This window comes from Daldinia loculata, assembly GCF_022478755.1.
Source record: "Daldinia loculata strain CBS 113971 unplaced genomic scaffold F4817scaffold_5, whole genome shotgun sequence".
In the NCBI taxonomy this organism is placed as follows: Eukaryota; Fungi; Ascomycota; class Sordariomycetes; order Xylariales; family Hypoxylaceae; genus Daldinia; species Daldinia loculata.
The window spans coordinates 413,270-431,537 of NW_026054859.1; the positions used below are offsets into that span (position 1 = coordinate 413,270).

Sequence of the window (18,268 nt, forward strand, 5' to 3'; positions counted from 1 at the left end):
TAGGTACGTGTATGAATAGGATTGTTTTTTGAACTTGTACTTTCCTTTAGTGTCTAATACAATGTAGCAAACACAGTTTTTTTAGCGTTAGCCTTACAGCTTCTTTGATGTTCTTTTATTATTGGGTAGTTTGAAAGCTATTGTGTCACCAATGCTTATGATTTCTAACTGATTGTATAGGTACTGTGTGACCACCTAACAGTGTGCTAATATGGATGGTAGATTAACTTCCTGTCTAACCTCACTGTCTAACCTATACACGTATATATACGCCCTAGTCCCGTAATTAGTCTTGCTTTAGGTATTTAACGATTAAACTGGACTTCTAGTCATTAGTAAATATTTCTTTCAAGTTAAATTTTAGAATAGCAAACCTCCGGACTTCATAATGGGTAACCCATCAGTTCAAGAAATCCTACGATCAGTTCAAGACACCACCACAACCAAGCCCAAGTTTTCGGAAGACGAAAGGAACCGTTATGAACAATGGGCCACACCGCTCACGCGTGCCGCGATTGGCCTCGCATCCTGGTTACCGGAAGTCGACGCCGCGGCAATTATCGAATTCGTCGAATTTCCAAAGATACGGCTGGCTGTATCTAAATTTGAAGGTGAATATTGGTCGAAAGTCTCCGAGTTTGACCGCTCGCACCGGTTTATCAGCAGTATAGATTTTAGGAAAGCCGCGGCTAGCTTCCAATATTCCCCTGTGGTCGACCGCCCGGATTTTAAACTCAGAAGTCTACGCCCAGAGCTACCACACCATCATATTGCGACATTCATGCGAGAAGTGTTTACTTGGACCGTGGTGGAGAGAGCCGATTTGGCGATCCGGCCGTATTTACTACCAGGGAATAAATACCAACTTCCCATTCTAGTTGGTACGCTTGCGGCTTATCTATTTGTTTCCGGCAACAATCATATGCCGGGAACCGCCAAAGAAGATATGTCTGGCTCATCGTCACAGAAGCAAAAGCTGCCGGTGTATCCGGAATGGCGGGCCCGTCACGATCCTAACGACCCGGAAGCTTCTCGACGTCTCTTATACTTATCTTATGAGAATGCCGATCGATATCGCGTACACCAGGAGTATAGCGAGGCTGGATGGCTGGAGACCTTGATGCAACAATTGAAGCAACAATTGGAGAAAGAATTCTTACGTAATACTCAAGAAGAAGCAGAAGCGGATAGGTAAGTCTGAGTGAGGTTGACAACCCTATTCTCTCTCTTAACACCTTCTCCTAGGCTCCGGTATCATTCATAGGCATTCCTTTGATCTCTTAATACACATCTCTCCTACGCCACCGAGAGCAATAATACAGATTATATTTAGGACTTCACCTAAATATTATTCCAACCAGATAGTACATAATAAAAGTTGTGTTTATTCCTTACGTATGAGACGACTACCTACACACGCCATGATGAGAATGTTGCATGTTTTGAAACTAATAACTTTACCTAGATGTTCTTCTAAATGCTCATATTTCCTATAGAGTACCTAGGTAGGTATAAATATAAGTACCTAACGTTCCTATATTGCTAAAGATCAAGCACACTCACAAGTCAGCTACGACTCATGACTAACATAGATCATTATTCAACTACTCAAAAACTCCTCCAATATCCGGTTGAACTTGTCCGGGTTCTCCCAGAACAGAAAATGACTTCCCCCCTCCTCCTTCTCGAACACCTCAACCCGGCCCCCCGTCTGCTTCGCAATCCACTCCTGCGCCGCTGTGGGGAACACGCTCCCCTTCGCAGCAAACGACAGCGTGGGCACATTGATCCGGGGGAAAATATCCCGATAATCAATCGTGACATGGTCCGCTAACAGCGCCGCCGCGTTCTCCGGCGACGTCTTCATCGACTGGGCCAGCGCCCACTCGATATCCTTGGGGTCCGCGTCCGGCGTGTAGAAGCCGCGCGACGTCTCGGTCCACGTCTCTTTCCACTGCGGACCGCGCAGCGCGTTCGCGATGTCGAAGCGCTGCGAAGGCTGGAATATGGCGGCTGCTTCGGCGACCTGCTCGGGGGTCCATGCCGGGTTGGCGGTCATGGCGGGCGACTGGTCGATGAAGACGAGCTTGGAGATCCGGTCGTGCGGGAATAGGTCCCAGTGTGCCCAGGCCACGGACGAGCCCATCGAGTGTCCGACGAGAGTGGTGTTGCGCAGGTCGAGTTGCGTTAGAAGGGCCTCTAGGTCCGCGGCAAGCCGCGATATTCGGTATCCGAAGGTGGGCTTGTCTGACTCGCCGTGGCCGCGGTGGTCGTATGTGGTAACGCGGTACTTGGTCTTGAAGTGCTCGACCTGCTGTTTAAACTGGGCTGCCGTCTGGATCCCGCCCGCGATGAAAACTACGTTGGGGCCGGAGAGAGGCCCATCTTGCCAGTAGCGGAGGCGGACGCCGTCAGATGTTGTTACGTAGTCGGATTTATACGTGTCAGTGGCCATATTCGTAAAGAGTATATTATATGTTGGAGGTATGTCAAGTGTAGGTAGCCATAAAATGCCAACGGTGAGATGGGGTTCATAAGAACGACATGCTAATATCCCCCTCGTCAATTTTATATACGGTGTCTACATATAGGTATATACGCATGGTTGGTAAGCAGTCAGGGCAGTCCAAGAGATAGAAGTCTCCACCGGGCCATTGTGCGGAGAGTTACGGGGTTCGGACCTGTTCTATTAAGCCGGATGGATACGAGGCACCCTGTAATATTATGACCCATCAGCTCCGCTCCGCTCCCTAGTCCCTACCGCGGACAGATCGGTCAGCAGAAATGCTGAACTCCGGGTAGATCATTAATCCCGACTAAGCACTAGATATGCTCGCCAATTTTCTTATAGTTAATATTGAATGTACCATGATGTTCCTGCTGACTTATGACGAAATATCTGGATGGAGTGGCGGGTTTTTTTACTATTGCTAACGGTTATAAACGAACCTTGGCAATATCTACGTAGGTGAATTATTTAGTCGAACTCTTTAAACAGATTTGAAGTGATGAATCCGTTAGTTTGTGGGTGCTTTTAGTCATAAGGAGTGTTAATATAATAAGAGAATGGTCGAGTAGTGCTGCTTTTGAGGATATTACAAGGTAGGCTTGGAAATTATGGAAATAAGTTGTTTTCCTATAAGGAATTCTAGACCTAAGCTATGAAGACTAATGACCAGGTACATAATGGCAGACCCTCTATACTAGATGTCTCGTCTAGAATCCTAATAAACACGATGAAAGATAAAATCGTAGGTACCCCGAATCACACGACTCAAATAGTCTCACTTCTAGCTTACTTTACTCTATACGAGGAAGGGAGAGAAGGTTGCTTATGCCAGACAGTAAATTTCATCTGCTTCGATACTCTAGTCGTCCCATGTTCAACAGTCGCGTGCCGGGAAATTTCAATGTAAAGGATATAGATGCCTCTAGGTATATAGTACCGGCGCTGGCTATCGCATCTCGTGTCCTCCAGACACTACCTAATACATCAATTAAGCGGGAATCAGGCAAGAATAAACATATTCCTTGCGCCGATTCAAACCGATAAAAGATCAAACCGATTTCGAGAATTACTGGACAAGGTAAATATTTTATAAGTTCAGAAATTCTTATAGATAGGTGGAAACTATACCTGTTCAAGAGTACTTCGAATAAATATAGACAATATTAAGGGGTGCGAAGCCTCTTGACGTTATCGAATTCATTGTTAATACGTCTCTTTAGTGTATTTTCTAGCGGACAATCCAGAACTCTGTGCAATAAATGTTCATATAATTGTAGGCCATATAGAAATGGCCATGATCAGCCCAGTTAGACCCCCATGAGTTCCGAATAATAAATGATCCATTTCGTGGTATGTAACCAACTGCTAGGAATGCATGCCAGTCGGTTGCATTTTTATCGCTCTTTGGGTATGGGTAACTTGGCACTTCTATAATAACATTGATTGTTAGATAAGAGTAAAACTTAGGCTTAATTATATACATACGCATCTGATAGCCGTTACGCTCATTAAGATTTTTCTTGTTGAGCCAATCGCGCACACTCATGGAGAAGATGAAGGGAAACCCGCTATCAAGACAATGCATGAGGTTATGTTGCAAGTTTTCCGTGCTAATCGCCTCATATGTTGCGGTATTCTGAAGAGCAAGGCGTCTCGCATTTGCATTGGGCTCCGTTGCTGCCATGGAATTAGGAGAGAATCTATAGGTCCCCCGATTATTACTCTCGCTAAATATGTAAGGCCAAAGATTCTCAGAACAGACACCTGATTGCAGAACACGGAGAGCGTCCTCAACGGAAGTACCTATATTTAAGTCGGTGGTTTCATAGTTTCCTTTTCTATATCCTGAATTCAAGCGGGCATAGTACCAGATGTATAGCCTAGAAGGGATAAAATGGGGTCGACCTGTCTTTCTAATCGCAAATTCAAATGCGCCGGCTACAGCATGAGAAGAACAGCTACCCATAGCCAGTTGGTTATAGGCCTCTGAAAGATGTGGCCGAAGGTCAACACCTGAACCAAAAAGAGGGCCTAGAGGAATTATAGAATGCCTGTGAACATAATTGCTTGAATCTGCGTGGTTGAGATAAGGACCTGGACGAGGAGGATACACTATTGATTTATCATTTGAGTCTTCCTCATCCTGCTATATAGGTTAGTTTATTGCTTAGTATTATTAGATCATTAGACTTAGTGCTTACTTCTTCTTGATTGATATCTCCTTTAACCCGCTTTCCAAATATATTCCTGCGTCGTCTGCCGAATATAGGGGGACCATGACGGCTATAAATACCACGTTGTGAGAAACTATGCATACATCATCAAGGCGGTATCACTCACTTGGTTGTTTGATACCCGGGGAGGACTCCTGGAGCCCTGCGGATTCTTCGGTTTATAGTAGAATTTGAATTTCGAGCATGAAGGCTAGCACCGGTTGCCGGGTTTCCCGGATTGGCGTCTGGAAGAGTTTTGCACATTGTTTTGGAGATAAATATGAGATAAATATGAGATGATGGGAATATAATGATAATAGAGATCGGACTCGAGGTAATTATGATATCTATTTATATTACTTCGGTATTGAGGTATCTGTTAAGACTCTAGATGAGACATCTAGAACAAAAGATACCTTCCGTATGTATAAAGTGACCGCTGATTTGCGTAGCTTAGGTTTGGAGTCCCCTGCGGAACAACCAGGTTGTTTCCATCTCTTCTGGGTTCACCTCGTACCATCAATCACTTTCTTAACGGATGAGATGGTATGCATATTCGACTTTGCCTATAAGTTACTCGTGGGTGCGAGACACGTACGAAGTTCTATATCCAAGATTCTGTCTCACACTAGCAGCATATCTTGTTGCGGTTTGGTTTTGTAGGCATAGTTAAGATTAGTATTACAAAGCCAGAAATAGAATTATTAGTAAATTAACTGAGGCTACATACGAACATCTCTGGAGCACTTCGATGTTCTCTAAAATAAGCTTGTTATACTCCTTTTGAAATACATCCCTTAAACATGAGCTATATTTATGGTATGATAAGAGCGAAAGAGTATACTCCAGTAATAAATTGGATTGCCTCGGTAAAGATGTTAGAAACAAGTGTATTAAGCGAGAGTTTTGAATTTTGATTAAAGGCTACAGTATTAGAAGTCTTAATAGTGTTGTCAGAATTCCAGATGAGACAACTAGAACAATGGACACTATCAGTATATATATCCGTAGGCTCCCGTAGCTAGCTTAGAGTTCCTCGCAGAGCAACGAAATTGTTTCCTTGCTTCCTGGTCCACCTCGTGACAATTCCTATAATACTAACATCTAAACATTCAAAATACTTGAAATACCTACTATGGAATGGAGCCGGTAACCGCGTGCGGCCTTCCGTTATCGGAGGTCCTCACTTTCGATGAATAAGGTGGTCGAATTAGTATTAGCTACCAGACAAGGAGAATTTAACAAGTTCTATGAATCACATAGACAACTAAATACAGGTAGATAAATTTTTAACACATTATATTATTAACCTCTATGAGATCTAAGTTACTATAGTGATTTTATGTATATTGGTAGGAGTGTGCGTACCAGCAGAGCTCAGGAATATTAAAAGTCCTTCCAGTCTAGACCAGCAATATCCCAAACTCAAGTCCATATACAATGTAAGCAAGCTACTTTTAACTAGATGCTAGTGCCCTCTCCCGTATATACCAAAAGAGAGTAAAAGTGGAAGCAGGGCCAACAAGACCAATGGAAACTGGAAGGAATGGGATACAATAAAGCCAGCTTGTTCCTATTATACCGACACTGTTAAGGTCTAAGAAGGAATAGATCAACCATAGAAAGGAGCTGGCGAAGAAAGATAGATGATCAGCTTGAAAGATTTTTTGGACAAAGGGGATAAACTCCGACGGCACTTCTGATGTAGGTATGAAGATAGTGGCTAGAGAATATGGCGAGGAGAGTAGCGTGTATCCCCAAACACCAGCGGATATTATACCCGCTACTGCAAGGAGGCTTTTAGGGGATACGAAGCTAAGCTTAGATAACAGCGGTTTGGTAAGTCCGTAAAGTAGAACATTGGCGAGACCAATGTAGAGAGGGCTCATCTGCCAGGCCCAAGTCCAATAGTGTCGTGTAGTTAGCTCCGGAGCAAGACACATAGCGAAGACTTCGGAGGTGTGGAATAGGAAGATAAGCAAAAACACAAGCCCACTACCTCGATTCCAGACACCTCGATCTCGAGCCGGCAATCGGGCTAGGTCGGATGCAGTAGGACCAAAAGTCAAAGACAAGAAATAAAAGATCGGAGCTACTGGTCCTATACCTAGGAATTGCCCAGCAACCGTAAATACAGTCGGGCTAGAAAAATTCTATTAGTCACTTCTCGCTCATTAAGTCTCATATCAACTCACAAATACGCCGGCGTGTAAGCGTAGCCGACACGGTAAGATTCTAAGATCCATATCGCATATACTGGCCCGAGGTCGGTGAGAAAAGAGAAAATCTGCCACCAAGCCACAGGGTCGTATCCGAATGTCGAAGCCGAGAAGGTTGCCATTCCGCCGCGAAAGATGTCATCAAGGAAATGTATGCCATGGAAGTTGTCTATTATGGGAACCTTCCCGCCGTCCCATTCAATCACCCCAGAATCGGCGAATGGCTGTTGAAATGCCACTATCGTACTCGGGTCCATGATACGCAAGCACAAAGCTGCGATAAAAAGAAACGGCACTGATACGACAGCACGCCGGAGCCTGGTCCCCGCGGACGCCATGATTGAGAAATCAGATATCAAAGGCCTGATACAATAGCAATAATCGATAGGATCATATTTAGGAAAGTAAAAATCAGAATAAAACTCGAGAATCCTAATCCTATTGCTAACAACTAGGGCTACAGCAGTTTACATAGTTTTCGGATCCGAATACCACAGCGTCCGTAGACTAATATACGTTTAGGGAGTTGACGCTTGGACCAGAACCATGCATCTACCCAGCTACCGAATAATAACGTTCTCTGATAGTCCACGTTGATCCGTAAGGTGTTTCCGTTGGATTTCAGCCAAGTCCGCGGGTACTACTCATCCGCCAAGTGCATTGTCAAACCATTTACCCTCTTTACTCTCCCTTGGTTATGAATTCGACTCGCTAGCAGGGAATTTGTGGCACATTAATACACTAGGCAGAGCCATGCTTACGTAGGTAGGTACGTTTACGAAGAATAATATTCATGATAGGGTAGATGTTACGATAGCGTGGCGCAGCACACCAAACCCTGACATATAAACTCTACGAAGTAAACGCTTATTCATAAGGCCTTATGATATCTTCGCCCTATCTATATCTGTGCCCGCCAAAATGTGAAAGTAAGACCTCATCCGATTCGCTATACCAATGACTTAATATTGGCGGACGGGTCTCGGATTCGGCCACGACATCGGATGCGGCGGAACGGCTTCGACGGTTATGACGTGGGATAATTGGACATATCATTCCATGAAAGGATTCAAGCTACACAAGGACCGTAGCTCTTATTCGCAACCCGACGTCTGAGGTCTGTTATCCCCACTCAAACCCCTATTTCTTCCGTCCCATCAGCAGCTCTTTTGTCAGCATGGTCGGCCTCGAGTTGCTTATCGACATTGCTCTGGACCTTATCCTGAACCTCTTTGCCCTCGAAGATGAACGAGAGCTCTTCTAAAGTTCTGTTATATGTCTCTGGGAATAAGAAGTATACGGTCGCGACTTCAAATAGGATCCATACACAATAAACCAAGTAATATTTCCATCCGATTCGATCCAGCGCTATTGGGTTCACGTATGTGTTGAAGAAGACAGCAAACCTAACCGTTAGTTGCTCGACCGCGATACCCTTGGCTCGTTGCTGGTACGGGAATATTTCAACCACTATACGGTTTCAGTTAGCAATTGCCACATGAAGTCGCTCCTAATTCAGTATGATGGCCTGCCTCACAAGGATAGGTGAGTGCAAAAAAACGTAGTAATCAGCTGCTTACAGTAGGTATATGCCAGCGCATTCCAACCCAGGTTATAGAACTAGCGAGCATGTCAGCCGTGATAGGGAACATAGGAGGCGGAGGTTAACTCACGGGCGAGTACGCGAAAATGAACACTAGAACTGCTATTGCGGCGGACGATGTATTTTCGATAGCAAACCGTGCCGAAGCTACTGTCCAGACGCTATAAACGACAGCTGTGCCAATCGTACAAATCAGGAACCCAACGCGACGGCGTAATAGTGGTGCGACGAGGGCCACGGGGACAGCGTTTATCAAGCCCCAACATGTGTTGCTCAAGATGACTTTCTGAACAGTGCGATTATCCGTGATTCCGACAAGATTTAGAATTTTCTTCACTGAGATACGTTAGCAGGACAATATAGATGGTTGCGGCCCCTCTCAGCGATGAGTAAAGTCGAGAAACGGAAACTGAAAGAGACAGCATATATTTTTGTCGATTCTCGGGTTATTTTTACTTACTACTTGACCGTTAGTGTTACTAGACGACAAATAGGGGAAACTTGTACCACTGAATGGACGAACACACGAACCTGTAAAAGCTAAGAAGCCCATTGCCACTCCATTGGGTAAAGAATCCGACTATTGCAGCAAGGAGAAACCTGCGTCTCATCGGAGGATCGCTGCAATATAAAGTCAGTATATACGCGAGACGGACGCCAGATGGTCGCGTACCGGAAAACATCGGCCCACACGAATGCCTTAGCTGTCTCCCTCTCTTGAGCAATAGTGCTTTGGATCTGGGCAAATTCGAGGCGAACGAACTCTTCGCCATTGTCCCCTTCACTGTGGTACTTCTGAAGAATCGCATATGCTTCGTCACTTCGATCGACTGAGATTAAATACCGCGGACTCTCAGGGCAGAATGGTAGAGATAATATCTGACACAAGCTTGGAACCAGCTGCAGAATAGAGGGCAACCTCCAAGACCAGGTACTAGTCATTTGGAAAGTCCCATAGGTGACACCAGCCGCGACAATAGCCCCCACGTGCCAGGAAGAAGTAAAGAGGGAGGTCATAGTCGGTCTCTCCTTTTCATACGCTAGCTCTCCAACAAGTGCGGAAGCGTTAACGATGGCCAGGGGGATACCAAATCCAAGAACCCAACGAGATGCGAGAAACATATCGCTATTCTGGGACCCCGTCTATAAAGATAATGTTTAATATGTTGTCGTTCTTTCGCTCTTCTACTAAGGCTAAGTGAAAGGAAGAAGAGAACTAAATTACCTGGAGTCCAGCACCTAGGCATAAGACTAGCGATCCTGCAAGTATGGACCAACGGCGCCCAAGGTACTGGGAAATGGTGGGAATAAAAGGTACTGCCATCAAAGCTCCAAGGGAATACATGGCATTTAGAAGACCGAGACGGCCCTCTGTAGGATTGTCGAAGTCTCCAGCTTGTTAGCTAAAAGTTGTTCCAAGACACGGAGGCAATTCAAATGGGATCCTCATACATGTAACCCAAGCCTCCACGGCTTGGAGGGAATTCATCATCGAGGAGTCAAACCCGGATGTCCATTCGACGCCCATCGCGGCTGGGATCAGTATCTGCATATCAATATTAGAAAGGGACATAGACTTTACAAGGATCCGCATCAACGTGGATATTTCACAGTCATTGACTGTGAATTACCGCCATAATATTGCGCAGGTTCGGATAGATGTAGAGAACCAATGGCGCCGAACAATCTAACGGGAGTTACTAACAAGATAAAGTGCTCTTAGGTTCGGCTTCTGATACCATTTTTTAGTATCTGCTTTCGCAATGTTGGCCAAACGAGGGTCGACATGATGTTCTTTGGCCCCAATGATTGCCATTGTGACAAGATCTCAACTTAAAGCTGTAGCAAAGTTGGTAAAGTTGAATTGGAGATTATCATGCGAGAGAATTGAAAGTCCCTTATAATAAGTCGAGCTGATCGTATTTACGCCGCCTGACAATCTGGGAACGGGGACCGAGTATCCGCATCTGATCTTAGCGAATATTTAGCCGTCCATCCACGGGGACCGGGTAAGGCCACATATAATTACGCGAAAGTCTATGAATCTTACACAAGTTAGGAGAGTTTAGAATGGTGTGCCGTATATTACTACAAAATGAATAAAAAAGGGACCTTAATAGTGGATGTATTTCTGGAAATACTACTTTGCTATATAGGTACCTATACTACGGGCCGACTGGCAACGTTTGGCGTGGCTTATGAACTGGGAAGGCATACATGCATAGACTAATTTTCGTCGTTTAGTTGGCGTTGGAGTAGTAGTAAAGGGTGAATGGGCAAATTAGGCTGGATTGCTTCTATAGGATGTAGTTAATGCGCTTTGTACTTGAAAAATAGAAGTATTCTACCTAGGCTCCCCGCACCTAAGTACAAGATAACAACCCCATAGTGCTCCAGACCATAATGCTAAGCATTCTTAGCGATGGTATAAGTTTTCCAGTAGTTCCACCCCCAAACACAGTATCGCAATGCCAAACTCTCGCGTTCAGGGCGTTGGAGTAGGCGAATAAGTTGGACACCCACAAGCCCGAAGACCTACGATCAGCTCCACGGTACATCCCGGCAAAGTAGTCGTCTTCGTAGTCAAGTCTCTTGTTTAACTAGTACGATATATCCCTTGTTCAATAGCGGATTTCATGGTGTTTATACAATTTCAAGGATTATCTTCACCCAACTTCAGAAAGTTGTCATGGCCAATGAGATAATAAACATAGGAATATCAAAGCTGCGATGTGTTTTTGCTAGTCAGACTATGAGTCCAATTAGTGTCGACCAGCATGGATTAACACTCGTAGAACTAGCCTTCAGTACCATAAGTATGTTCATCAAAAAAAGAAAAAAGCTTATGAATATAGTAACTGACAGGCACATAAGTGTGCCTTTCCGGTCTTAGCCAGCTAGAGCCAGGAATCGTACTGGCTATGATACAAGGGTTACAGGAACTCGGTATACCTTGCTTAAGTAGCGCACATCAGGCAAAATATCCGTGAAATATACTTCTTAAAATATCTAAAATCAAGGACTGTCACACGGATAGTAATGCCAAAAGACTGTTAATTAAAGAAGATAATTAATAAAAGATATAAAATAACTATTTTAGGATTTATTAAATAAGGAATATTATAAAATTATGCAGTTATATATAAGTAAAGTTAATATATTGATAAAGATTTGGTTAAACCGAAAAATATGTATTTTAAATTATTTATAAATAAGTTAAAATCTTTTTTTGGAAAAAAAGGAAAAATTAAAAACTTTAAAATTTTAAAAAATTATTAATAATTTTAATTATATTTTAAGCTTTTTATAGCTTTTATTATAAATAATTTTTTATTATTTCGAAAAAATTTAATATTTTAAAATGGCATGTATATTTTAAATTATTATTTATTTTATTTTATATTAAAACTTTAAAATAAGATTTAATAAAAATTAAAAAAAAATTTTTATTATTTTTTTTTATTAATAATCTTTTTTTTATTTTAGTTATTTTTTTTTTATTATTATTATTTATTAGAAAAAAAACCAAATTAAAATATTTTTTTATATTAAACTTTATATTTTTAAAAGTTATTTCTTTTTTTATTTAATTAAAAAAAAAATCCACGGAAAAACTTAAAGATTTTATATTTTATAAATGTACAATTAAATTAATTTTTAATTAAAACCTTTTTAAAAAGTATTTTTAAAATAAATATTAAAAGCGTTTTTTAATTTAATTTAATATTTTAGAATTATTTCCGATTTAAATTAATAATATAAGTTTAATATATTTTAATAATAATTATATTTTTATTTTATATAAACTATAAAATTATAAAATAATTATATAAAACGTATTTAAAATTAATATTATTAATTTTATTATTATTAACTTATTTAATTGGTTAATTTAATTATATGAATAAATAGAAAAAACTTATAAATCTTTTTAATCTTTTATATATTTAATAAATAAAAATTATAAAAATAATTAAAATTAATTTAACTGGTAATATTAAACCTTATAAACAATATATAATATTATAATATAAATATATTAAGTTAATATAGCGGTTTTAATTAAATAAATTATTTAATTTAAATAATAAATTAAATAATTTAGTTTAATATTTTTTTAAAAAGTTTAAAAAATAATTACATATTTTTTTAATAATAATAAAATATAATAAATAATAATTGTTAAATTAAAAAATATTGCCTAAAAATAATATAAGGCTTTTTTAAACTTTTAAATTTAATAAAAATTTTAAAAAGATTTATTAAAAAAAGTAACAATTTAAGTTATATAAAAAAAAAATTAAATTAATAATTTTTTAGTTTAAAAATATATTAATTTAATATATATAAATAAACGTTTTCGGAAATAGTTAAAGGAATTTTAGATTTATATAAAAGTTATATTAATTAAGTTTATTTTAAAATTAATAATTAATTAGTTTATTTTTATAAATTTGGTTTTATAAAATATTAAAAAAAAGGTAATATTAAAGCTTTTTTTTAGTTAATTTTTTTAAAATTGTTAATTTATAATAATAAAGATATTTTTATTTAAATATTTTAATTTAAAAGTTAAAATTAAAGGTATTTTATTAATATAAACGTTATAAAATGTTTAAATTAAACAAATTTTAGAAAATGTTTGTATTTAATTTAAAAAAGTATATATTGGATTTTTTATTATATTAAAAAAAAATGGATAAAAATTAAAATTATTTTATATATTGGCAAAAGTTTTAAGAAAAAACTTAAAAAATTTTAATAATAATAATAATAATTAAAGATTATAAAATCTATTTTAAAAATTATTTTATAAATTTTTATTTTTAAGATTTAATAAGTTTAAATAAAATTTAAAACTTTAACGTATAAATAATATTAAAAAATAATTATTGCAAATATTAAAAAGGTTTATTAAATTTATTTTTGCAATTATTAATTTAATATATTTAAATAAATTATTTATATATAATAGTAAAAATTTTATTAAATTTTAAATTTAGTAAATAAAGGTTAAATTATATTTGGAAATTTATATAAAAAGTTTTTTTAAAAATTATATTTATATTAATTAAATAAAATTATTATTTATAAATAAGGTTTAATTATAATATTAATAATATTTTAATTAAATTAAGTAATTTTACTTTATAAATTAATAAATTAATTATATATTAACTTTATAAAAACGATTTAAAAACCTTTTAAAAAAATATAAAAATTTAAAAAAAATATATAAATTTAAATATATAAAAAACGTAATTTAATATATTATTAAGTTTTTAGATTTTAATAAAGTTATTTAATAATTTGGAATTATTTTTTAAAATTATATTGTTAAAATTTTTTTTAATAAAATTATTAAATTGGTATATTTTAAATAAAGTAAAATTTTAAATAATAATAAAAAAATTTTTGTTGTAATTTAAAAAATTGGTTAGATTTATAAGAATATATTAATTAATCTGGGATTTTTAATAATAAAAGAAAAACTTGTTTTAATAACGAAATATTTAAAATTAAGTTAATAAAATTGTGGTAAAAAAACCTGTTTTAATTTAAATTAAAATTAATTTTTAAAAAGTAAAAATTGGTTTAAATTTACCGGTAAATTAAAATTTAATTTTAAAAATAATTAATAGGTTTTAAATAAAAAAACTTTTTAAAGAATTAATTAAGTAAATATTAATTAATGTAAAAAAGATAAAAAAATATATTAATAATATAAATATAATATTTATAATATTTTTGTTTATTTTATTAAAAAAGATATTAATAATAAAAAATTGTTAATACTTTTAAATTATAAAGTTTTTTTAATTAAACAAAAATATAATAATAATAAATAATTAACTTTTTTATTTATAAAAAAAGTTAAAATAAATGTAATAATAAAAAAAATTGGTTAATTTTACTTTATTACCAAAATTAATAATAATAATTTAAATTTTTAAAAACTTTTTATATTATATTTTATAAGATGTTAAAGCAAAAATAAGATATTTATTTATACCGGTTTATTATAATTAAATAATTAGTTAAAAAGTTTAATAAATTACAAAAAAAAAAACGGAAAAAATTTTATTTAAAAAAAAAACTTTTGGTAAAAATAATATTAATATTTAATAAATAAAAACTTTTTATAAAAATATTATTTAATATAAAAGTAATAATATTTATTATATTTATATTTAAAGTTAAATTATAAAATTTTTTTAAAATAAAAAAAAATATGTTAAAAATAATTATATCTTTTAACGTTATTTATATAAAAAAAAAAAATTATTATTATATAAATTTTTTAATATTTAAATATTAAATAAAATATTATATTTATTTAAATTTTAAGTTTAATATTATGAATAATAAATATAATTTTATTTTTTTATAATAATAGTTAAAAATTTATTAATTTATAAATATTTTTTTAAATTTAAATAAAATATATTTCTTATTTAAATATTATTAACGCTATTATATAAAAAAGGTTATTATTAAATATATTATATTAATATAATATAATTATAATAACCTTTTTTTAAAAATATTTAAAAAATTTAAAAAATTTATATTTATAATAAATAAAAAAGCTAAAAAATATTTTTTTAAATATTAATTATAAGATTATATTATTAATTTAGTAAAAAGAAAAATACTTTTATAAGGTCTTTTTTATGCTATAAATAAAAAAAAATTTAACATTTTTAAAATATAGTTAAAAAATATATTTAATATAAAACATATTTGTAAATTTATTTCCTTTTATATATCCTTAATATTTTTTATATTAAAACTTAATTTTAAAAATCTATTTTATTTAATGGTAAACTATTAAAAATTAAATATAATAATAATATTTATATACTATTTTATTTTATTTATATTAAAAATATAAAACTAATTTTAAATTTTATAATAATTTATTAAAATAAATTTAAAAATTAAATTTAATTTAATTTATATCCAATAAAATAATAAATAAAAAATAATATTTAAGTATAAATATAAATTTTATAAATATTTTATTATATTTTTTGGATTAAATAATGTGTTTATTATTTTTTAATTTATAATAAATAATATTTTTAAAAATATAATAAATAATAAATTATTAATATATATTAATAATTTATTTATATATATTATTATTTAAGAAAAGTATAATAAAATAATTAAAAAAATTTTAAAAAAACTTATTATATATTATTTTATAATTATTTTATATAAATATAAATAAATAGTTTAAAAAATAAAATTTTTAAATTATATTATTAATTTTTAAGATATTTTTATATTTAAAAATAAAATTAAATATATTATAAAATAAAAATTATTAATTAATTTTAAAAAATTATAATAATTTATAAGTTTTATAAACTTTTATAAATAATTTATTAAAGGATTTTTAATAATAATTAAACTTATTATAAAAATTAATAAAAAAGATAAAAAAGATTAAAAATAAATAATAAAAATGAACGAAATTTTTAAAAATTTAAAAGTTAAATTTACGTTAATATTAATTTTTATTTATTTTAATTTTAAATTATAAATTTTCCTTAAAATTGATATTTTAGATTTTGTTATTAAAGCCGTTTTTTTTTAAAAAGATAAAAAGGTAAAGTTTTAATTTATAACTTTTTATTTTTAAAAATTAATTTTAATAAAAATAAATTATAAAATATATAATAAAAAATTATTTATAATTATTAATTTTTTTAATTAATAAAAATATTATTTCGAAGAAATATAATATTAAATTAAAATATTTTCTAATTATTAAAATTTATTTTATTTTATAATTGTTAAAATTTTAAATAAAAAATAAGTAAAATAAACGTAATAATTTTTATTATATTAGTTTATTATTAATTATCGTTTTAAAAAGTAAAATAAAAAAGTTAATATTTTATTTAAATTATTATAATATTGATTTAAGAAAAGGAAAGTTAAATATTAACCGGTTATGTTAATATTATAAAAAAAATATTTTTTACATTTATTTAATTTTAATATAATATATTTAATAATGGTTATTTTTATATTAAATTATTTAAACAATTTTTTAACTTTAAAATAATTGCTTAAATTTATAAAACAAATTAAAAAATTAAAAAAAAATAATTTATTATATATAAAAAAAAAAGATAATTTAAGCAATGATCTTAAATTATAAAATAATTTTTTATATAAAAAAAAACGTTTGTAAATACTTTAAACATTTTAAAAAAAGGTTATAAAATTAAAATATAATATTTTAATAGTAAGATATATAAAAATAAATAAAATTTTAAAATTTATTATACAAAACTTTTAATAGTTTAATATTAAAATTATTATATAAAATTTTATAAAAAAATGTTTAAAATATTAACGTAATAAAATAAATTAATATATTTTATATAATTTATTTTAATTTATAAAATTATATTATATATTATAATATATTATTACCATAAATTTTATTATTAATTTATTTTTATTTAATAGTTGCGATTTTATTTAAATTATAATTAATTTATTTACTAAAATAATATATTTTATATTTTTTAAAAAAAAAAAAAAAAATTGCAAATTTAATTAAGATTTTAATTAAATTTTACTAAAAATTATATAAAATTCCTTTAAATATTATTTTTAATTAAAATTTTAAATTTATTGCCTATTTATAGCAAAATTTTTTTAAATTTATAAGTATTAAACCATAAATAAATATAACTTTTTATCTTTAAATTAATAATTAAATAAAATAACTTAATTAAACCTTTAAAATTTATTTTTATATATTTATTAACTATAAAATAATCAATTAAAAAAACTTATTATTAATAATAAAATTTACATATAATAATTTAAAATTAACATTATTATATATAATATCGTTTTATATAAATTATAACTTTTATTTTATAATTTATAATCCATTTACCAATATTCTTTAAAATTTAAGTAATTAATTATATATATATTAAATAAAATAAATTTATATTAAAATATAATAATATTTAAAAAAAAGTTATTAACATATAAAAAATTAAACTAATAAAAAAAAAAAAAAGTATTAAAATTTAAAAAAGATTAATTAGTTATATTAAATGGTAAAAATATTAAAACTAAGCAATTTATTAAAAAATTAAATAAAAAAATATTAAAATTCTTTAAAATTTAAAAAATAATTTTTTCTACCGTTATTAAATTTTATTTATTTAAAAAATAAAAAATCTATAATTTATTTTACGTTTTATTTATTAAATCTTATTACATTAACAACTAAATATTACTTAATTTTAATCAAGTTTTATAAAAAATAACCTTAATAAAATTTAAGGAATATTATATAAATAAAGTTAAAAATTTTATATAAATTTAAAAAAATATAAAATATTTAATTAAATAAAAAAGTTAATTAACTAAAAAATATTAAATATAAAAACCCTTTAATTATTTTAATAATAAAAACGTTAAATAAATAATTTTAATATTTTATTAATAAAACCTAAAAAAGCCAATAAACCTTTAAACTTTACCAAAAAAAGTTATACTTTTTACTTAAAACTTTAACTTAAAAATAAATTTAAAAAAAAAAAAAATAATATTATATAAACAATAATGCCAAAAAACTATTAATTAAAGAAAATAACTAATAAAAAATATAAAATAATTATTTCAAAATTTATTGGATAAAAAATATTATAAAATTATATAACTATATACAAATAAAGCC

At 31.1% G+C, this 18,268-nt stretch overlaps 5 protein-coding genes across 5 annotated transcripts; 1 reads left to right on the forward strand and 4 right to left on the reverse strand.

Moving 5' to 3' along the window:
* Nucleotides 1-75: 75 nt before the first annotated feature.
* On the forward strand, nucleotides 76-1,195 carry F4817DRAFT_367504 (uncharacterized protein; the record flags this gene model as incomplete). The annotated part of the gene is made up of 1 exon (XM_049307132.1): nucleotides 76-1,195. Exon 1 carries the CDS (start codon nucleotides 389-391, stop codon nucleotides 1,193-1,195), a length of 807 nt encoding a protein of 268 aa, XP_049162673.1. The 5' UTR covers nucleotides 76-388.
* Nucleotides 1,196-1,431: 236 nt separating this feature from the next.
* F4817DRAFT_214142 (alpha/beta-hydrolase) lies at nucleotides 1,432-2,671 on the reverse strand. The gene has a single exon (XM_049298730.1). It carries the CDS (start codon nucleotides 2,453-2,455, stop codon nucleotides 1,601-1,603), a length of 855 nt encoding a protein of 284 aa, XP_049162674.1. The 5' UTR covers nucleotides 2,456-2,671; the 3' UTR covers nucleotides 1,432-1,600.
* Nucleotides 2,672-3,737: 1,066 nt separating this feature from the next.
* F4817DRAFT_312296 (uncharacterized protein) lies at nucleotides 3,738-4,986 on the reverse strand (the record flags this gene model as incomplete). The annotated part of the gene is made up of 4 exons (XM_049300111.1): nucleotides 3,738-3,937; nucleotides 3,995-4,652; nucleotides 4,711-4,792; nucleotides 4,850-4,986. The coding sequence occupies 4 exons, from the start codon at nucleotides 4,984-4,986 to the stop codon at nucleotides 3,738-3,740; spliced, it is 1,077 nt and encodes a 358-aa protein (XP_049162675.1).
* A 1,070-nt stretch (nucleotides 4,987-6,056) lies between these two features.
* F4817DRAFT_326271 (uncharacterized protein) lies at nucleotides 6,057-7,409 on the reverse strand (the record flags this gene model as incomplete). The annotated part of the gene is made up of 2 exons (XM_049301866.1): nucleotides 6,918-7,409; nucleotides 6,057-6,864 (listed from the first exon to the last, which is right to left on the reverse strand). Coding segments are annotated over exons 1-2 (1,043 nt in total), but the record flags the coding sequence as incomplete, so codon positions are not given.
* Nucleotides 7,410-7,673: 264 nt separating this feature from the next.
* F4817DRAFT_326275 (MFS general substrate transporter) lies at nucleotides 7,674-10,674 on the reverse strand. Its single transcript, XM_049301867.1, has 8 exons — nucleotides 10,250-10,674; nucleotides 9,997-10,090; nucleotides 9,770-9,933; nucleotides 9,218-9,687; nucleotides 9,072-9,165; nucleotides 8,615-8,875; nucleotides 8,522-8,561; nucleotides 7,674-8,411 (listed from the first exon to the last, which is right to left on the reverse strand). The coding sequence occupies exons 1-8, from the start codon at nucleotides 10,358-10,360 to the stop codon at nucleotides 8,074-8,076; spliced, it is 1,572 nt and encodes a 523-aa protein (XP_049162677.1). The 5' UTR covers nucleotides 10,361-10,674; the 3' UTR covers nucleotides 7,674-8,073.
* Between the last annotated feature and the right edge of the window lie 7,594 nt (nucleotides 10,675-18,268).

Bases quoted from the DNA above. Each gene is read 5' to 3' on its own strand.
- F4817DRAFT_326275 (XM_049301867.1), bottom strand. From the start codon at position 10,360: ATGGCAATCATTGGGGCCAAAGAACATCATGTCGACCCTCGTTTGGCC. The intron at 10,091-10,249 runs GTTAGTAACTCC...ATTGATATGCAG, and splicing joins ACCTAAGAGCACTTTATCTT to ATACTGATCCCAGCCGCGAT. The intron at 9,688-9,769 runs GTAATTTAGTTC...TTATCTTTATAG, and splicing joins GCCTAGGTGCTGGACTCCAG to ACGGGGTCCCAGAATAGCGA.
- F4817DRAFT_214142 (XM_049298730.1), bottom strand. From the start codon at position 2,455: ATGGCCACTGACACGTATAAATCCGACTACGTAACAACATCTGACGGC.